The sequence below is a fragment of the Apostichopus japonicus genome, chromosome 5 (assembly GCF_037975245.1).
Source record: "Apostichopus japonicus isolate 1M-3 chromosome 5, ASM3797524v1, whole genome shotgun sequence".
NCBI classification, from domain to species: domain Eukaryota; kingdom Metazoa; phylum Echinodermata; class Holothuroidea; order Aspidochirotida; family Stichopodidae; genus Apostichopus; species Apostichopus japonicus.
In genome coordinates, this window is record NC_092565.1 from 5,372,245 (window position 1) to 5,392,985 (window position 20,741).

The 20,741-nt window shown below is 34.6% G+C and overlaps 1 protein-coding gene across 3 annotated transcripts in view; it reads right to left on the minus strand.

Annotated features, from left to right (window-relative positions):
- Positions 1 to 934: 934 nt before the first annotated feature.
- Positions 935 to 20,741, minus strand: part of LOC139967402 (probable G-protein coupled receptor No18) — a 48,812-nt gene continuing 29,005 nt past the window's right edge. For all 3 annotated transcript variants that reach the window (XM_071971150.1, XM_071971148.1, XM_071971149.1), the window contains one exon: positions 935 to 2,793. In XM_071971150.1, the coding sequence (XP_071827251.1) occupies positions 1,423 to 2,751 (1,329 nt within the window). In that variant the 5' untranslated portion in view covers positions 2,752 to 2,793 and the 3' untranslated portion in view covers positions 935 to 1,422. The remainder of the gene's footprint in view (positions 2,794 to 20,741) is intronic.

Here is a 20,741-nt window from a genome sequence, read left to right on the forward strand (position 1 = left end):
AAATCAAACACAGCTTACTCTAACAAATGGCAGTAACATTGAAATGAATCGTGAATCTGGAATTACATGTGTCCCAGTTCTTATTTTGTGTTAAGTTTATATCCTTGCCCACAAAGTATGTCACGCGATCATCGGCTGACATTTGGGGCCATAGGGGTGGGTCCCTTCAGCGTCTGTCGCACCATCCCCTGGGCATACTGTTTGCTCTCCGACGAGTCATCTCGTGTTATCATGTGTTTTACTTCTCTCGAAAAAAAAGCAAAGCTGTAAATCAAAACTCTTAACATGGCACTTTGTAAAATGCAATTGAAGCAGTTTTAGTTGGCGTAACTTGTAGGGATATATTTGAGGCGTTCTTGAGGTAGCGTTTTTGGTCATAAAGGGTTCCGGCGGAGTATCGATTGAGGAAGCAGGTCAGACTTTGGGCGCATCAGGTAAATAGAGCACTTCCATATTATTTATAATTATTTGGGAAGTCGTTACAATAATAATGATAATAATAATATCATAATTTCAAAAAATGCATTGCTATATTACATTGTGACTTTTTAATAAGCAGAAGCCATTTATAGCCTACTATATGAATAATGAGTATAGTTTTAATATCCCATAACCTACCCCATCTTTTCGTATTTTGACATATTTCATTTGCTTTCATACATGTATCGATCGCGTGTGCAGGGACTTGGACTTTATAATGATGTCACCTCATTTTGTCTCGAAAGAAAACTTGTTTCTCAATTTGCACATTGCAATGATATTGCAGTGCTATATGCATTTTGTCCTTGAGGGGTGGGGGGGGGCGTTGATGGAGTGATGTGTATATACGCAAATAAGATAATACAATAAGAGTTATAAAGGGTACTACATCGGGCTGCATCAGTCCAATCGAATTTCTGCAAAGTGCCCTTCGACGTCGGTGCCCCCCCCCCCCCAGATTAAAGTGCTTCCGCCGCCCTTGGTTCTAAGAGAGAAAACAAAGTAACGGGGATGGGCGTGGGGTGCCGGGGGTAATAGAAAACAATGCAAAACAAGGCTTCAGAAGTATAATTTAATCTCACGCAAAAACAAATGAAGAAATGATACAAACATTAATCGTAACGTAGCGTGCTCTTAGTCTTTTTCACTGAAAACGCGAAGTTATTAATAACAATATTGCACGAACAAAAAACTCATCCACAGCTAAAAGAAAATCTGCAATATTTTGTAATAAACATATAGCCTACTTTGACGTCACGAGTTTTGAGTAAACAAATTATGAAACAGATATTTCACAGTCGGTTTTTATTTATTTTATTTACATCATATAGGCCTATTTATTTGCACCATGACCATATCTTTGTAAGATTTGAAATAATTTTGCGTATTCTTGTGAAAAGTAGAAAAATATTTCATGATAGGGTTACTAGCTTTTTAATCAAATCACCGTTTGCAAAGAAGAACTTTACCAAATGCTGATCTTAATTCCCTATTAAAAATAGTATAAATTACTGGATTAAGAACAGAATTGCACCAGCCTAGCCATGTTACAAATTGAAATGCTGCGTAAGAGATATCGCAGGTTTGACAAGCTCCGAGCACCACATTCACGACAAAGAATGGCAACCAACACGAGATGAACACGCCGACAACTATACCGATCACGAACGCTGCACGCCTTTCACGCGTGACGGATATTTTGATCCTTTTACTTGTAAATCTTCCTCTTGGTGCAAATGTTGTTCCGTTGACCGTAGATATTGCCATGCCAGTCGGTGCGTTTAATTCGATGGTTTGGTAGGAAGGGGACGCACGAGCTTCGCTTGCAAGATTCTGTTGCAAAGAATGATGCCCGGACACCGATGGCAGTTTGGACGGAGAGTTGCAAGTATTTCCTCTATTTGGGGTTAATTTACTTCCAACTATTCGCTGTTGCAGACTTAATTCCTCAGACTCGGTCACTGTGCAAAGTGGATTCTGAAATCCTAACGGTACCACCGTATTCTTCATGGTTACACTCGACCGTACAGTCGTAAAGTCTAGTGATTCTGACGGCGCATCGAAGGTCCTTTCATCCGGGAATCTGCGAGATGACTTATCACCTCTGAGCGTGCCGTCTGGTTGCACGGATGATGTCAGTTTTTGTGCCGCATGCGCTATCCTGATGTATAATAAGACTATGAATAGGCATGGTATGTAAAATGAAACAGCGGAAGATATGATTTGAAACAACGGTTGTACATTCAATATGCAGATACTTTCATCGCTACTGCCGAATCCACCGACAAAAAGTAGAGCAGGTATACAGACGAGCGTAGAAAGTGCCCAAGAGATGGATATCAACAGAGCAGCGAAACTTGGTTTTCTCTTCATTGCATACCAAATCGGTCTAGATACGGCCAAGTATCTGTCAATAGAAACAGCACACAGATTCCAAATAGAAGCAGTGCTCATCAGCACGTCCATACCAACCCAAATGTCACACATAGGTTTACCTAGCAACCACTTGCCACTGTTGATCTCTTGGAACGCCGCAAGGGGCATAACTATCAAACATACTGCTGAATCCGCTGCAGCTAACGATACCAGTAGGTAATTGGTCACCGTTCGTAAATGCGGAAAACGAATGATAGCTACGCATACCAGAACGTTTCCCGCCAATCCAAATAAGCAAATAATAGGGAGCACCACTGCAAAAATAAAATTGATGGAAGTCATTTCAATCCCACCTCCTGCACCAACATCTTCTCCTACCGTTGTTGATTCGTTCATATTGGCATGATCTTGACCGCGCGTCAGTTGGCAAGCAATGTCCTGCAAAAAATTATGAGAAGAAAGTAGAATGCTTATAATAAAATTATGAATGTCGAACGTGATGAGAACATTGACATACAAAAAAATATAACAATAAGAGAGAGGGGAAAATTGACGTCTGACAAAATTAACAGGGCCGAAATTAAAGCCAGTGAACCAAAATACTGTTTGCGTTTGGTTTCATGTAAGTATAATTCCAGACGTGTTCCCTTTAATGCACATCGTTAAATCCATAGGAGATATGATATGATAAGTTTCGTTCACTTTCTAATATTTATATTATTTTACCAAGACATGACAACATCGACGTTCTGTCGGTAGTCACTATACCACTTTACCGTAACACCTGTTATAGCATGCCGCTCGGTAAAACAACATTTTTACTTTATCAACAGTCCTTTTGATAAGGGTTAAGTGCTCACGTTATTTTGTTATATAATCGGTAACACAACAACTATTTAAAAAACACATTAACATGACGATACAGTATAGGACGGGGTGAATGGGGGGGGGGGGTCATTAGCCGATACAGACAATTAAAGTATCTCACCATAGCATATAAAAAGATGTAGCCATAATTTAATCGGTAAAATGTGCTTCACTAAAAATATAAGGACAAGAAGAAAAAAAAAACATAACGAAAACCCGCCAGAGTTGCGGAAATAAGCATTATTATAATTCTTTATTATATCTCAATATGTAGGTTTAAGCAGGTGATGATGTGATTACCCTAGCAACCAAAATAAGACATTTTATGTTTATGCAACAAGATCATTCGTGCGCAACCAAGCACATAATTGTGTCAATTCGATGCGCACACTTAGATGTGTCTCATAGAAAAGAAAAGCCGCACGCACACCACAGCGAAAAATATGGGTCATAAATAAGAGAACTAATTAATTATCATTTTGTACTTTTAGTGAGTGTATAGTGATACAAACTTACACTGCAAAAGTACGTCGCTCTAATTTCCTAGAATAAAATAATTCACTGGAAGCATTAAATACGCAATACGGTTGCACAAAATGGCTGTTAAGTGTCGTTACGTAAAAATATTTTAAAACAATTGGATTATGATTTTGCACAAAAATTTATGACAAACTCTGTCTGTTTATGTACATAAATTAAGTATTCTTTAGATTTGGTACCATCGAGCGATATTTTCATTGCGATACCTTGATAGAACTTTTAAGCAAACGCCTAATATAGCCTACATTACAATTATTGATATTGATGAATTATGACATAAAAAAAAGTGCAGTTAAGACGTATACGTGTAAGGGCTGAAATTTATTTAAATTCACATATTTCATTGTTCGAAATAATTTTTTAGAATGAAATTGCCCTTTCAATTTATTTTCGTTCAATGTTAATGCTTTCAAATGTTATCAACTAATTATGTATCATTTACAGTGCATAAAAGTAGAAATTTGATGAACAAAGAGAGATATTTGAAAGTGATAAAACTGGAAATCCTAACAAAGCCTGCTTCAAAACTAACAATGAAACCCTTCATGTTGATTGTTTTTTTTTCTTCCTTCTTTTTGTTCTTTACCATTGATTAAACATAATCATTAACATAATGATTAAACATAATGTTGTGCCTACGAAGACAGTTTTAAAATACCTGAACTTTGTGGCAATAATTTTTCTTAAATATTACAATTTGAGTCTTAAATGACATAACTTGTCCATCTATTCTTATAGTTTCAAATATTGCTTAACATAACCGAATATTTTTTCTTGAAAATTCGTCTTGTTGCTTTTATAATACTGCTTCATATATAGCGACTGTTTTTTTTTTCTTGGCATCGCTTTGGGGTTAAATTAAATTAAGATGATGAATTTACGGACAATTTCCTCTCGGTTGCTCCCTTAGTTTAACTTTTCACATATATGGTTCAATTCTTATTTAAAATAACAATAGTTATTTTCTTGGAATACATAATGTATAGCTTTTGACCGAAGCCTCGTCCCCGCTTTTGGGTTTATTTAACGTATTAAGAAGGTTATTTACACAGACTTGAAAAAACATTAAATCAAATCACTTTTAATTCCCTTCTGCTGCGTACGAAATTACAGCTCCGTATAGATTTTTAAATGACGCAATACATCAATTTATACATATTGTTAAACTTTACTTTAACTGACAATGGTAGTTTTCTCCGAATACGTTTTACGCAGCTGTCGTACTTAAGTCTCCTAAATGAATTAGACGGGTATAGGCGAATCTCACTCAACCATTTTTGGGGAGGACTGTTAAACAAGATGGATGAATACTTCTTTAAAGGAATATATAGGGAACCGAGGAGAAATCTATGCAATTGCAACTAGGAAAAAGATTATGGGATTTTTTATTTTATTTTTTATAAATCGGTATCTTAGAGATAATCTGATCTAATCTTTTTTTTATTAAAGTTGAGTTGGTTTTTGGAAGGTGATAAATATATATATTGGGGTTTTCTTTTGTGGTTTCGTATAGAAATAGTGTTTATGTTTGTGCTCTACAAGAATCATAAATATATAACGTTTGGAAATAGTAGAAAAGCATAAAAGTCAAGCTGTACTGTGGAGTCCTTTGGATATAAAAGCGTATATGTAGTTTGAAGTATGTTTGTCGTAGGACAGATATTTTCACAGTTTATTGCTAAATTTGAAAGCACGTATAGGAAACCTAGTAGGAATAGCGAGTAATTGTTCGTCCATGCACCGTTGTAATTAAAAAATCCCTGCATAATATAAATTCATGCCCAGTCGAAGAGCGAGGGTGAAGTTATTTTTTTAAATTCCATACTGTCCCCTTATTGAGGGACCCGATCTTCGAGGCTGTATCGCTCGACCTCCCACCCGGCCATTTCTCCTCGCCAGCCCTGAATGTGAGATAGAGGACGTTGGTATGCAAATAACTTTGTTCATAAATGGGATCAAATTAAATGGGAACGCATTCTTTATTAATGAGGAAACCAGTTACTGTAATATCACCTTAGATCATCAACCAACACAAGCTAACAATAGCGACCAATCTATCAAAACTAATTTAACTATCAAATTTAACTACCTACCTACGCCGACGGACAGTGAATTAGGCCAACCAGGACGTGAATTGTTCAGGATAAATGATTTTAAAATGAAAAATCAAAATCATAAAAACTGAAACCGTAAATAACTAGTTATCTCTCATGACCGGTGATCGGTGAAAGTTAATGTTCCCAGCTTTATCCCTAATTGAGCAATTTTCCTAATACTTGAATTGTTCTCTTTTTTTTTGCGGGGGTGGGGTTGGGGGTTGCTTGTAATGCATAATTAGCCTATATTCGCTTTAACAGTTAAAGGGCCCTATCCGGTAACAGACAATGTAACCCATATCTTAAAAAGGAACTATATTTGACATTGTTTGTTGAAAACCCTATGATTTCAATATCTTGTTTCTATAACTTGAGATGTAGTTGATTGAATGTAACCTATTTTGACTGTCTAAGCCCCTTCCATATTCAAGAAAGTAGATCACAGTAGGTAGCCTGTGATGTAATCATGTTAGCTTCTAGTTCTTCAAAAGCTTTTCTTCCTATTGTATAATTTTCTTGCTGATTTATTCATAAAATGTGACCTATTTGGAATGTCCGCATATCTGTCAAAGTTATTTGGATTTAGACCACATTTTTCTCTGTGGAAATATTGTCTTTATCAGTACGAAGAATAAATGAAAATCAGCCAAAATAAACTAACATTTTACAGCTCAATTACCATGATGACATCAGTAACTCTGTTTTTGCCAGATGCATGCATACACACAATATCAACCTTGTAAAAAAAAAAAATGCTCTGAGAAGTTGGTGTTGACCGGAAGATGCGGGAAATTTCCATCCTGAGTTTGCGGAGCAATTAACTTCAGCCACCTGGAATTCTCTTTCAAATTTTAAAGGGAAGTGGAATATAATCAAATCAACTTAACTGCAATTTGTAAAAGAGTGATTATATGATCACATTTTCAAAGTTGAATATTTACTAACATATCAGTAAAGGCTACTTTAATGCAAAACCTTGCCCATTTTAATTAATTTAAAACTACTTTATTATTTTTTTTTTGATATCGTTTTGAGGTCAGGTACGCACAATTGAATTGAATTATATTTCATGTATACTATATAGTTAAAAAAAGAATAAAGGTTAAGTAAATAAAGCGTGTAATAAAATAATTAAGTTATGATAGTATCTTGCTAAAATCGACATTAGATTAAAACCTACGAGATATATTTACATATATATATATATAAAAATATATAGTTATGTATAATGTCAAATATATATATATATGTATATTTCCGGGTTTGGGGATGTGAAAGAGTACAATGACATAGTCAGAAAACAAGAAAAAATAGAACGCTTTTCCCTCCCAATTCTGCAATAGTCGAAAATGTTTTGCGCTTGTGAGTGTGTATTTCTTATTTGCCAATGGGGGAGGGGCGGGTGGTGGGGGGGGGGGGGTTGAAAAGAGGAAGTTGGAATGTTGTGATGGCTAAATATCCGTTTTTATAGACCGTGATGTCATGTAACGTCTAAAAAAGTGGGAGAAAACTGAAAGATTTAGTCAGAATCACATTTGAAGTGGCTTCATTACTAATTAATGCAATCGTTTCAATTTGAATGGGAAACATAAGCAGTTGCTGAAGTAGTCCTTATTTTATTACTCTTTATTACTCATTGAGATAAAGTTACGACCTCAAAACTTGTAACAAGGTGTGAACCGGGGAATAGTTGCAATGCCTTTCCTTTACCATATTAGGGCCATATATTTTGATAGTTTTAACCCCTTCAGCATTTAAATATGTATATTCACTATATAGGCTAGAATGTATACAGCTTGGTGGATGCACTTGAAGCTGAATTTGTATAACATTTAAACAGAAATGAATTGTTTTACATTGTTACATTAATCCAGAAATTGATGTGTATCTCATATCAAAAAGGTCACTTTTCTTTAACCAACCGTACTTTGGTAACATCAGGACTTTAAATTGTTTTCACACTATAACTACCGGATTAGTCTGCCTTATTGAACGAAGGCAAAAATTCCATAGGTATTGTCCAGACACAATGCTTCAATATCTTGAGTGCATCTGCCAACATGTTAATATTCTTATAAACGCATTCCAGTGTGTTTAAATAGATACGGCGGTGGTAGGTATTACTCGAAGAACCATTACCGGGTCAGTAGATGCACATCAGTGGCCATACAAGAACAAGGTTCTTTTAAATCCTACATACCTCGCTGGAGATGTCTTTGGACAATAAATTGCTTGATTTATCATTAGGCCAAAGGGAGCATGGCTCAGGGCCACCATCTAGGGGCTCTTAAAATAAGAAAAACATTGAAAGGAGGAGAAATATTCTTATTAGAACCGTTTTAGCGAATATCTTTATATAAGCGATATTTCTTTGCCTCTGTTAACAGGTTATATAAATCCATCGAAAGGTATGAATGAGATGTTTGCAATGCACCTCTAGAAGAAAATACTGCATCATGCGTAATTGACAGCGTATACCTTGATCAAAATATAATGAAAGTTCAACAGCTGCCGTTTGTTACTTCAAGGCCAGTATAGGGTACCCACAAATTTATGTATGCCCAAGCGACCCTCCAAAATGTAGATCCGGTCCTGACTAGATCATTAAAAACATCAGGCGCACCTGACAGATATTAAAAAATGAAGAAAAAAAATGAACGGAAATTCAGATATGCACTTATGATATTTATAATATATGGAAATCTATAATCATAAACGTGATGAGGTATCCCATTCTGATGGATATCATTTTCCACACGATGTAAATAATTTACATTAATTAAGAACGCTTCAAAACCTTTATTTCTTTACTTCATTTTCTCCTGAAGTTAAGTTGCATTGATTTCAATATTTCTGGATCGCACAGGGAAAGGCAAAGGACTCCAGAAGGACACACACATGCGCACACGGAGATTACCATTAAACTTGAACATTAAAATGATATCCCTAGTCGACTTGACATATTCCGGTACGAGCAGGTATATCGCACTCTTTGAGTGGTTCCCTTGGTAACGTCTGCCTCCGTCTTTTTCTTATTTTATCAATCTCCATCTTTTAAGAATGATTCCAGAGAGTATAGGATGCATTTAACGTATCCCCTCTGCTCTCCTAATGTGATCTAATTTACCTCTCCCCAATCGCTGTCATTTTTGGAATACCGGCAGATGTTCACGTGCTTAATATGGATCAACCTAATTTAAAGAATCGAACTCGCTATATGTAATGCTCTATATCGGGTCACGTGACATGTAGCTTCCTTTGCAAAGTCAAAAATCACAACGCACGGTTTTTAACTTTAAAGGTGATTTACCGTGAACTGCGGTTTAAGTTTAAAAAATAAATTGTGCCATATTATGAAATATTTGAGTTAGAAGTATAGAATAGAATTGTATTCACTGCTGTTTATTTTCTATTATACATATACTATCTGACAATAAACATTAATCAAGCTAGCCAGTTTTACATGGCTTGACAGTACACGCAGTTTATCTTTGGTTAAGCAGCTTTTGGGGGTTTGGTTGACAATTTTAGCAAAGTGACTCAAAATGCAATTGCAATTAATGAAACTATAAGACACTCACATGTTAATTTGTGTATTCTGTTTGTCTGTCAAAAAAGAAGGGAAAAAACAGACCAAAAAATGAAAGAATATATGTATATATAAATGAAAATATCCATCCAAAAGTTTTGAACAGTATTGCTGCTATATGCTATATGCTGAAAACAAAGGCAGAAGAAGGGAAGAGCAATGCCTGATAAATCTTTCTGGTCGCAGAGGTGTGACATAACTTATACGTTATCCCTACAGGCTATAAGAGTAAAAACAGACAAACCAATTTATCCGCGTGCCTTATAGTGTTGGCATTAGGTGTTACAAATTACGGTGATGGCCATATTTTTCAAACCCTGTCATTTAATTGCTCAATTACTCGTTAAACAGGTGTTACGGGAACGTATATATCAGCTGTTTAATGAAACATGCAGGTATGGGTACAATTTATTAACCAAAGACGGCACCTCCGGGCAAAACAATTACACACAAGAATTTTAATAAGATATGTTCCAATGAACAAAATTGTAATAGCTGTCTTTATTTATGAAAATCTCTGAGAATAATAAATTCCCTTGGGAATTTGGAGTCCGTATTTTCTTCGCTTGAGGCTATTTTTTAACCGTAATATCAGATTGTTGAAAGGTAATCCATTGAATAAGGAATAAGTTAGATTCAGTTTTGATCATCAGAATAGTAACACCTTTTTGGAAGTTAGGCAATATGAAATTCCGGAGGAGATGTATATACATACTTCCTTAAAATAATTGGCTTGAAATGAAAAAAATCAACCTCACTTGACGATTAACTTTCAATCTTCATATATAGTTTGGAAATTACTTGAAGTGTGAGTACAATGTGCCGAGTACGAGAACGAGTACAAAGCCAAGCTTTCACTACGAGTACTAAATAATTCAAGCGCCTTCAAGATAATAATCTGTACACATAACAATCATGTTGTGTTGATGTTGCTTGAAAACACAACCACTACATGTAGCAAATTCATCGTTACTTAAGAAAATGTTATCATTTTTTACAAGACTACTACAAGTCTGTTTTCTATATATATATATATATATATATATATATATATATATATATATATATATATATATATATTGATTCACGTTGATATGACGTAGGAGAAGTAGGAAAAGTATGTATTATTATCAGTCGTTTTTCGTATTTTATATTCACACATGACTTTTGACATTATAGTATCTGATAAGACGTCATTAAATCCATAGGCAATGATGAGACTGTAATGGTCATAAAATATTGAGTAGGACATTTATTTCTAGCGGTCATTTGTTCCGTTCTGGCTTATTTTTCTTAACTCTTTATTGTATATATATATATATATATATATCTATATATATATATATATATATATATATATAATTGTTGGCTAAGGCTTCGAATGTTATTGCTTTTATATAAATAAACAGAAGTGCTCCTTAAAAGCAGGAAATGTCTCGCTAGCAGCGTCGTTCGATTAGGAAGGGCGCAGGAAATTGCAACTATGGGATGAGTATCCTGTGCTTTGTAAGATTTAAGAACTCAACGTCAAATTAGAAATAGTATGTGTGTATATATATATATATTTATATATATATATTTATATATATATAAATTTATATCTATATATTTATATATATATATATATGTATATGTATATATATATATATATATATATATATATATATATATATATATATATAATCATTAAATAAAATAAACTGCTTCATTTAATCGACTACTCTTGGACACCTTACGTAATTATTCCCAAACCTATATATGACAATCTGTCTGAAAATTAATTTACTAAAACTTAATTCTCAATATGTATACCGAGGCGACGGCTTATAATATTACATTATACTTTAGAAAATTAGAAATATCCCTTAAGTTTCCATTTCATAATATTTGAAATCTTAAAATAACAGTTCCATATTTGTCTGTAATATTTACTTTGAATGTCATTAAACTACAACGGTATCTTGAGAAAACAAAATTAATATTAAAGGAAATTATGCACGAATATGGGTGCAAATATGACGTTAATTATGGATGTGACTGATTATTAAAAAATCAATCAATCAATCAATCACATTCGCAAATGTCTGACAGAATTGGTCCATGATATAATAGCAAAGATTGTGATATAAAAAATATTTTTATACGTCGTTTTTCTCTTTTTCTCTTCCAAACCCAAATGGGAAGAAAATATAGGTTTGCCTTAAAACATAAATGCATAAAAAAAATATTAAAAATTAAAAAAAGGAGAGGAAAGGAATATATACAATGACCGTCAAACAAACTGAGGGAGGGTTGAACGACACCGTTCAAGATGGAAAAAAAAACGGAAGATAAACTTATAAACTTCTGAGAAATATATTTGAACTGAAATATTATTTTCCAGTTGCAACAAAGTTTAAACTTGCTTCAAAACTTTCGCATGTTTGTTGATGATGTATAACATTTGCTTACCAAATGCAAAACTTTTGCGGTTACTTAATATGTATTTTCTTAAGTTTTTTATGGTGGTTTATAAGTATGGAAAATCCATGACTGTATATTAAAATGATGAAAAATATTAATGACTGCCACTACGAATTTCCAGTTATTATAGCAGGTGTGACAAATTACCTTTTAGTTTAGTCATATGAAACTTTTTTTCCCTTATTATTTTGGTCTTCGATATGTAATAGATTTGAATGTTGACTTCTTACAATGGCGTATGCAACTTTTAAAACGAAAGATATAAAAATTGATAACTATAAACAAAGTTCTACGATCTTCAGAAACGGCGTTCAGAACACAATACTGTGTGAAGTACTTAGCATGACATTGAGTGGCTCATTTTGGTGCATCAAAAGCTGACATCGTAGTATGGACGTTGCCTTTTTTATTTTCCTTCAAAAGATGTGTTATTAATCGGAAATATAAATATTAATGTATGAGTGAATTTGATGGTCGTTTCAAATGAAAGAAAAAGGGAAATGAAATTCAGTGAGACTTTGTGTCGACAGCGATGAATAACAACACTTTTTACAAGAGGTCAAGCAACGAGAAACAATATTTGAAGGGTATATGGGCAAGTCATCTGGCAACCAAACCAGCACTTGTTGTAACCCAGCCGTTATTTTTGTATATGAGTTCTTCACTGTCTTAAAAATGATTAAAAATCTATAGGATATAAAATATGCAAGGTTGTTCCGAGTGATGTATGGGTGGCGATAAATGGACCGAGGCGAAACGTAGAGAAACTGGTAAAACTTGAAGGGTAAATAAGATTAGCATGAAGCACAAACTACATTTGGATATAGAGACCAATTTGGTCCATGCACTTCATGTGCGGTCCACTAATGAAACAACCTTGTGTATTATTTCGTACTAACGTGACAGAATTGTTGAAGCTCAGAAATGTTCGAATGAAATGGTCATTATCTGGAATTATTGCATGAAGACATTATATGCAAATTAAGGTAGTTTTTAGGGTAAACATTGTTGTAGGCCTAATCTGTTCTTTGAACATATGTTTCGAAAAGTAATGGGTATTAGTTTGCTATGTCGCTAAGGTAGTAATTTGTTCCGCGATAAAGTTACGAACTTGTCAGTTTTGAAAGCGAGTTAAAAGATGAATCAGGATCCCAAAAGTGAGCCCCAGATCAAAGTATATAACCAAGCCTAAGGTTATTAGCGGCATTTGTTTCACGTGCGAGGATATCGCGTCAATCTACTGACAAATGGTGTACTTTGTTTATGTTTAACTTTTGAGTTTCCATTTTGAAACTTGACAGTTTCTCTAAATTTTGGGATTAAAAGCGGGATTTTGAAGAGGATCACATTTTAAACTAATGATGTACCGTATGTTTGTATGCAGTGAGTAAAAGCACATATATACAAAACGTAACTTAACTACAGAGGCAAGGAATATTTCTCGGTCTATTATAGAACAGCAAATACCAGAAATAAGAGATATAATTTATTTCATGGACCTAAAATTTGTAAGAGAAATTTTGGCATGTGGTATTACGGTTAATGTCGGAAAAGCAGTTTTGTTACCAAACCCTCCAGTCATTCAGATATGTATGTGTAATGAAATGATGAAGCATATAATACTCTACATGGTTATTAAGTAGAGTGCATTCTACGCGGGCTATGATATACATGCATGTAAAATGAATAATTTAGCTAAATGTCGCTCAATTGGAGTTGGAATTGACTTATTCCAAAAATAAATTATTGCAAATATCATTTTAGTTTTGTTAAAAGGGTGATTAATAACCGATTCAATATTTGACATATATACATGTGCAACATAGGCACACTATTTACTGAAAGAACTAGTAACATTCAGTAGTTATGGTAACAGTAATTGAACTTGACAATTAAGCATTATACTTACTTATTATAACTCATAGTAGCTGTATAGTAAATACATGCATTTCAGACAATAATTGTAACGGTAAATAGAGAACTCCTTCAGGTGTAAATAAACTGTAGAAAAGTAAATATCCGTAGGCCAATATAACTCAAGCAGTTGGAGCACTTATTTGAAATAGAAGTGGTTCGTGTCAGTAAACACAGTATATACCAGTACATAAGACTTCATAGTTATTGTGGCATTTATAGACGAACAGTACATATTTCATTGCAAGATAGACTTCGTAGTATATATTGTAACAGTATAGATACTTTCCATCATTGTCATAGTAATATATAAGACTTACCGGTATAGTAACAGATGAAGTAGATTTCCCAGTATAGTAAGATACATACACCTCTCAGTAGCCTAACAGTACAGACTTACAAGTAGTCGTAACAATACCTGTTCTTTCAAGTAATTGTAACAGTACATAATTTCCATTATTTTAACATAAAATAGATTTTCCAGTTATTATTACAGTAGATGGACTCCCCCAAGTTCCCATTACTTAATTTGCAGTATATTAACTTTAAATGTATTTCCCAGTATTGTAACAGTACGTACTTACAAGTAATCGCAACATATAGTCTTTCAAGTAATTATAACAGAACACAATTCCCATCATTACAGCTATAGTAAGACGTACCATTTATTGTAACAGTAGATACCTCCCATCAAGAAATTTATTTTCCAATTACTGAAACATTAATGGCCTACCCGGTATTGTAACGGTATATACAGACATATTGAGTTATCGCCACAGTAATTTCAAGTAATTGTGACTATACATACTCCCATAACTTGAACAGAAATATATTTCTCAGTTATTGCAACAGTATATAGTGGATTTCCCGGGTATTGTAACATATAGATTTCCCAGTGTTGCAACACTGTAAACAGACTTACAAGTCATCGTAACAGGTATCTATACTCTCAAGTAATAGTAAAAGTATGTAATTCCCATAATAGTAACATAACTATATAGCTTCCAAGTCGTATTAACTGCAAAATGGACTTAAGAAGTTTCCAGTATAGTAACAGTGTTAGAATTTACAGTACATAAACTCAAATGGACGTCCCAGTGTAGAAACAATACAAACTACCATGTAACTTACGTAACAGCACATATCCTTTCAAGTAAAAATTGTAACATTATCGATACAGACTTTTTCGTTTTATTCTTTATTTCTGAAAATCTCAAAAACACTTCACATTTTGTTGTATTACTTTTCTTCTCTAGTTTCTTGTTGAGGTTAATCTGGTGGAAATCGAAGCTTACGTAGAAGGTCGAGTACTAACCCCCTAAAGAAACCATCCATCGTCAGACGACCCGTTCGAAATCTGAGTGACACTTGTTCCGCTACGATTGGGCGAGAATGTCAGCCCTGCCAACCCAACCGACCGTATATTCAAACAACATTTGCATCCTTGATGAGGCGACCCACACTTAGCCTCTAACAACCGTAACATTGTTGTGACTTAAAAGTGCTTCAAGGGACAGTTATTGAAAGCTGGTCTCTCATCCCGGGTATATACAGACGAAATAAGAGTATTTTTTGGCAAACATTTAAAACCAAGGTATATATGACTTAACCCAATCATAAATAAAATCACGTACGTACCTTACCGTCGAAAAGAGCAAAGCTAAACGAAAATATATAGTACAAGAAAAGGAAATAATATGAAATAAAAAGATGTATTTGGACTGTTTTATGTAAATGATCTCTGTATTGGTTCATGAGTATGATGCGAGTGCAAGTTATTTTAGTATTATATTTAAAAACTATATTTGGCACTATACATTGTCTCCATAGTAAATCTTGTTCATAACTTCATAAACTGTATAGTATGTTTAAAAGCAGTGTTTTGAGTTATTTTTGACAAATTGTATTAATAATCGATATAACAGTTTAGGTCATTAACTTCAATACGGTCAAACTTTAATTAAAAAATATACATATATATATATATATACATATATATATATATACATATATATATATATATATATACATATATATATATATATATATATATATATATACATAAATATATATATATATATATATTTATATATATATATATATAAATTTATATATACATTTTTATACAATTTTAAGGTAACTTTCAAACAATCGAGCAAATTATGGCATTGTCATGTGATCCTGCACATCTAAGTATAATACGCATTAGTTTTGTGACGTCATAACACCTTCCAGGCATTGTACTCCAATACAGTATCGACCTACACATACGTGTTTTACATTGGAGAGCTATATGACTATACATGTACATCTGCTTAGCACGTACCGGCCACCTAGAGCTATTACTGATATTTAATTGCAGCGAGCCTGTCAGATGAGAGACATTAATAAGTAAAACCCTGGCACAGTTACGTCAAGACGAGGGATAAAATCACAGTGTCACTTGACACATCTCCAGTAACATCAACTCTATAAAAACAGATGGGTATATCAAAGCGTATATAGTTATATATATATATATATATATAATGTTCATTATATACGTAATCGATTTTTTTTTCTTTGATTTTGAAAAGCAAATAATTGTAACGTCTTACACAAACATACAGAAATGGTTTGCATATTTATCAGCTAAACAGTGAAAATTTTCAAATTCAAATTTTTTATTTGGTTCCAAATAGTAAAGAAAACAGTACCGTTCATTACTTCGTGCTCTTATGAGTGTTTTCAGTATCTGATATCTTTATTAAAAACCAAACATGGCATAAACTCGAATACAATTATCATTGCATGAAAGAAATGTTTTTACCTAAACATTTCCTGCTGAGACTTTACGGTGAGTTTTACGCCTCTTGCGTTAGATATTTGAGCTTCTAAGCTGTTATATCGTGCAAAATGTGTTATATAGGCAATAGGGACATCTCCATGAGATGAATTGTTTTTGTATTTTCAACATCAATGCAGATATCTGCTTTTGCTGATAAATGATATCAGTAGAGATAAACCAATACCAGATATACAATAGGCAGATGAGACAAGGTCATGGGCACTCAAGGTCATAGGCGTAGGACGCGGGGCTGGGGGGGGGGGCGGGGGCTGCAGCCCCCAACCAAATATGTTTGTGAAAATTCGGGCAATATGCTGAGAATTTTCGGGCACCCTACTGAAAGAAAATAAATTTTAATGATGTAGTTAAAGGAAATGAAGAGTTAAAAAAAAATCTCCTATGTAATTAAAAATAAGTTGCCCGACTAATTCGCCGTTACTAATGTAAAGTCCTATATGAAATGAACATTATAAGATGTTGAAGGCGCGCGGAGAGCGCCAAAAATTGTGGTTATATTTTTCGTGCAAGTCATCACGGCCCCTCCCCCCCCCCCCCCCTAAATCAAATTGGGCTCTTACGCCTATGCCCAAGGTTAATTTTCCTACTATGAAAACTTACAGAAAAGACATCTCCTTTCGGGTCGTGCTTGCCAAATGGGGAGGATCTTAATTTTGCACGTAGTTAAAAAACTGTCGAAATTATTGATAATCTTACATGAAGTTCAATATTAAAAAAAAAGAAAAAAAGTTGAACACAATAATGAATATCTAAATTTGTGTCATTTCAAATGCGAATGGTCTTTTAATGTATTTTTCTAAACTAGTGAAAGTTATTATTTTTTATTTGCATATACAAAGTCGAAGCAGCACCCAGATCTTCTTAGCAGAAATTGATTTTGCTTTACCTGTCTGAGGGTTTTCCGTGCGTCTCTTTTGGTATAATAAGTCAATACGAATAGTTGGATATACGTCTCCTCTTAGTTACTATTACCTGAGGTGGCCAAGGTAAATTCAATATCACCATGGAACCTGCTCATGCAACATCTCCCTAAACACCTAATGCCAAACTACGTAACCTTTTGTAACATATGTTTAAAGGTATCCATGTACAACAAACTTAGTAAAATCATACACATGGACGTCCACAGAAAAAAATCCAGAAGGGGGTTGGAGGAGGAGTGAGGGGAGGGGGGAACGAGAGGGAGGGAGAGAGGGAGGGAGAGGGGGAAGCGGTTATACAGGTAAACATCAGGTTGTCTATAACCTGTTAAAGCGTCCAAACAATTAACCAGTTAATCAGTTCACAAAAGTTAAAAATGTAATCAACAAATAATACGCTAGGTTGGCATTCCTCACTATCACGAAGAATGTCTGGAGGTCATTTTAGCCTCAGTCTCTCATTTAGAGGCAAAATGGAAGTACTATATATTATCATCTTGTTTTGTCATTAAGATAAACCAATGCGAATACAAAATAAGACAACAATTCTATAAAAGGTCTTCAAATATTCATTCTATGTACATCGGAAGCAAAAAGTGTTCAAAGAAATTAAAGACAGAGAGACAAATTGTGTAAATCAAAATCAAAATTGTGTTTACTCAACAATTGGAGTTATCTTCATGAAATTTATGACCCAATATTTTAACAGATAAAAACTCGCAACGAGATGAAAAGGTATCCCCTATCCATCCCTCCCCACCCCACTTTTTGTTGGCTTCATTCAAATTTACATTTCTAAGGCGTACATAATTTGATTACAGCAAATTATCCAGTGAAGGAACAAAACGTAACGCTTATTTGAAGCTGATGAAGTAGGTCAAACAGAAATGTACCTACGTATAGTTCATTAGCCGCCAGGGCAAAAACCACTCTTGTGGTTTTGACACTCCATAACCTCGACGAGGACGGAGCGCCAAAAGACAAACCACTGATACTTGATTTGCTGCAACAATACTACGATTGAAGTTAGCCTGCTTTCAACATCAGCGTATTTGAAACATCACGGGGTTATTTCAGCCTCTGCAATAATGCTATAACGATATACGCTGCAGCTATACACACACACACACATGCACACATATATAAGATATAAATAATATACGTAAAGACCTCAGGCATTTCTGGAAATGGTCCATTAATGTCGTTAGCCAAAATGTAATGACAAATAAAAAAGACAGATTTAAGTTAAGAAACTTTTGCGCATGATGATTATGCGAGAGGCATTCTCGTTGTTATATGTAGGATCTATGAGAGTATGATTTCAAACAAGAAAGAGTTTGAGGCGAAGAACTAAGAGAAAATATCAAATTAAGCTACGTCCAAAAAGAGATCAAACACTGAGCAGTTGAGGAAGTAGACCCGTAATTACAGTGGATGGATAGATAAATATATATATATAATTATATATATATATATGAAAATCGTAATGAATATATATATATATTTGGGGCGGGCATTTTGTTTTGTTTCGTTGTGTTTTGTTCCTGTTTTTGTCCGTCATTTTGTTAATACAAACTAATATAGGCGTGCTTTGTTGTAAGGAATGTGTGCGCTCCTCCACTCCCCTCGCCGAAGAACCAAAAGGTTACGGCCTAAACGGCATTACGAACCCCAACAAGAAATCCCCACAGAAAACAAAACAACCGCAATGAACACTTTTCGTTCCCAGGAATTTGTTTTATACGTGATTAAGTTGTTTGAACATGAAGTTACATCAGCTACACATTTTGTATGTAACATACACAATAATACATACATACCTATATATGTTTATACACTGTAGCATACACATTACTTGATCATACTATATTACTCCGATAATTCATGTCACGTTCTATTGCTTTAGGACTTTTCAATGCTTAAAAACATTTTACCTTTTTCTTTTATTTACTTTTTTTTCCGCTTTTTGCCCCTCTCAAGGTTCAATGGTAATATATATACATTTACCTCTGCAAACCTGTAAGCATTTTCAATATAGATTATAATTACATATTAATAACCTAATTGTAATGCTCTACTTTGCAGAATATCGTATAACCCATGCTTATAAGATGCTGACACTCTCCGTAAAAAAATGAAAAAACATTGTACAGGAAGGTGTATTCAATTCCATCCGATTCTTATTTAAATTCTGATGACGTCAGAAATGTCATCCTAATCAAGAAAGAGCCACTGCAGAGCTAAATCATTATTTGACACGTACGCACATCGAAGCTGCTGGGAAACTAATTACCAAGTTTCTTCATAAATCACAGAGGTCATCACAAACCAGCAAATTATCTATTCCCCTTTCGATAGGTGTGGATACCTAACCTGACGTAACATATTCATACGGTTACAGCATCGATGTAAAGGGGACTGGGGTTGAGTGTGGTTGAAGCTGTTCCTTTTGCTTGCCCAACCTCTTTCTTGGGTGTCATTTCTTATAAAACAAAAATAGTACCCACATACGTCAATATTATCTTTGCGAGGCTTTGTGGTTTATAAACTTGATGCATATATGCTACCAGAAGCATTATTACTCTGAAATAACCGATCTATTAAATTCCAAATTCATGGTGGGGTGGGATACCGTGTTATTATAGTTATCATTGCACCAGTCCTACAACTAAGCTTGCAGTCATTTAGCCTGAGTGGTTGGATGCTATGATTTGTGGGGCCATTGCCGTTGAGTGGTTGGATGCTATGATTTGTGGGGGCATTGTCGTTGAGGGTTAGAGGTTATCATTTTTGGGGGCATTGCCGTTGAGTGGTTGGAGGCTATGATTTGTGGGAGGGGGCGCCTTGCCGTTGAGAGGTTGGATGCTATGATTTGTGGGGGCATTGCCGTTGAGTGGTTGGATGCTATGATTTGTGGGGGCATTGTCGTTGAGGGTTAGAGGTTATCATTTTTGGGGGTAATGCCGTTGAGTGGTTGGAGGCTATGATTTGTGGGAGGGGGGCGCCTTGTCGTTGAGAGGTTGGATCCAATTATTTGTGGGGGGGGGGGGGATTGTCGTTGAGTGGTTAGAGGCTATCATTTGTGGGGCGTTGTCACGGTGATAAGAATAGTTTAAGTTTAAGGTGAATGGAGACCTGCAAGAAAAGCTAAA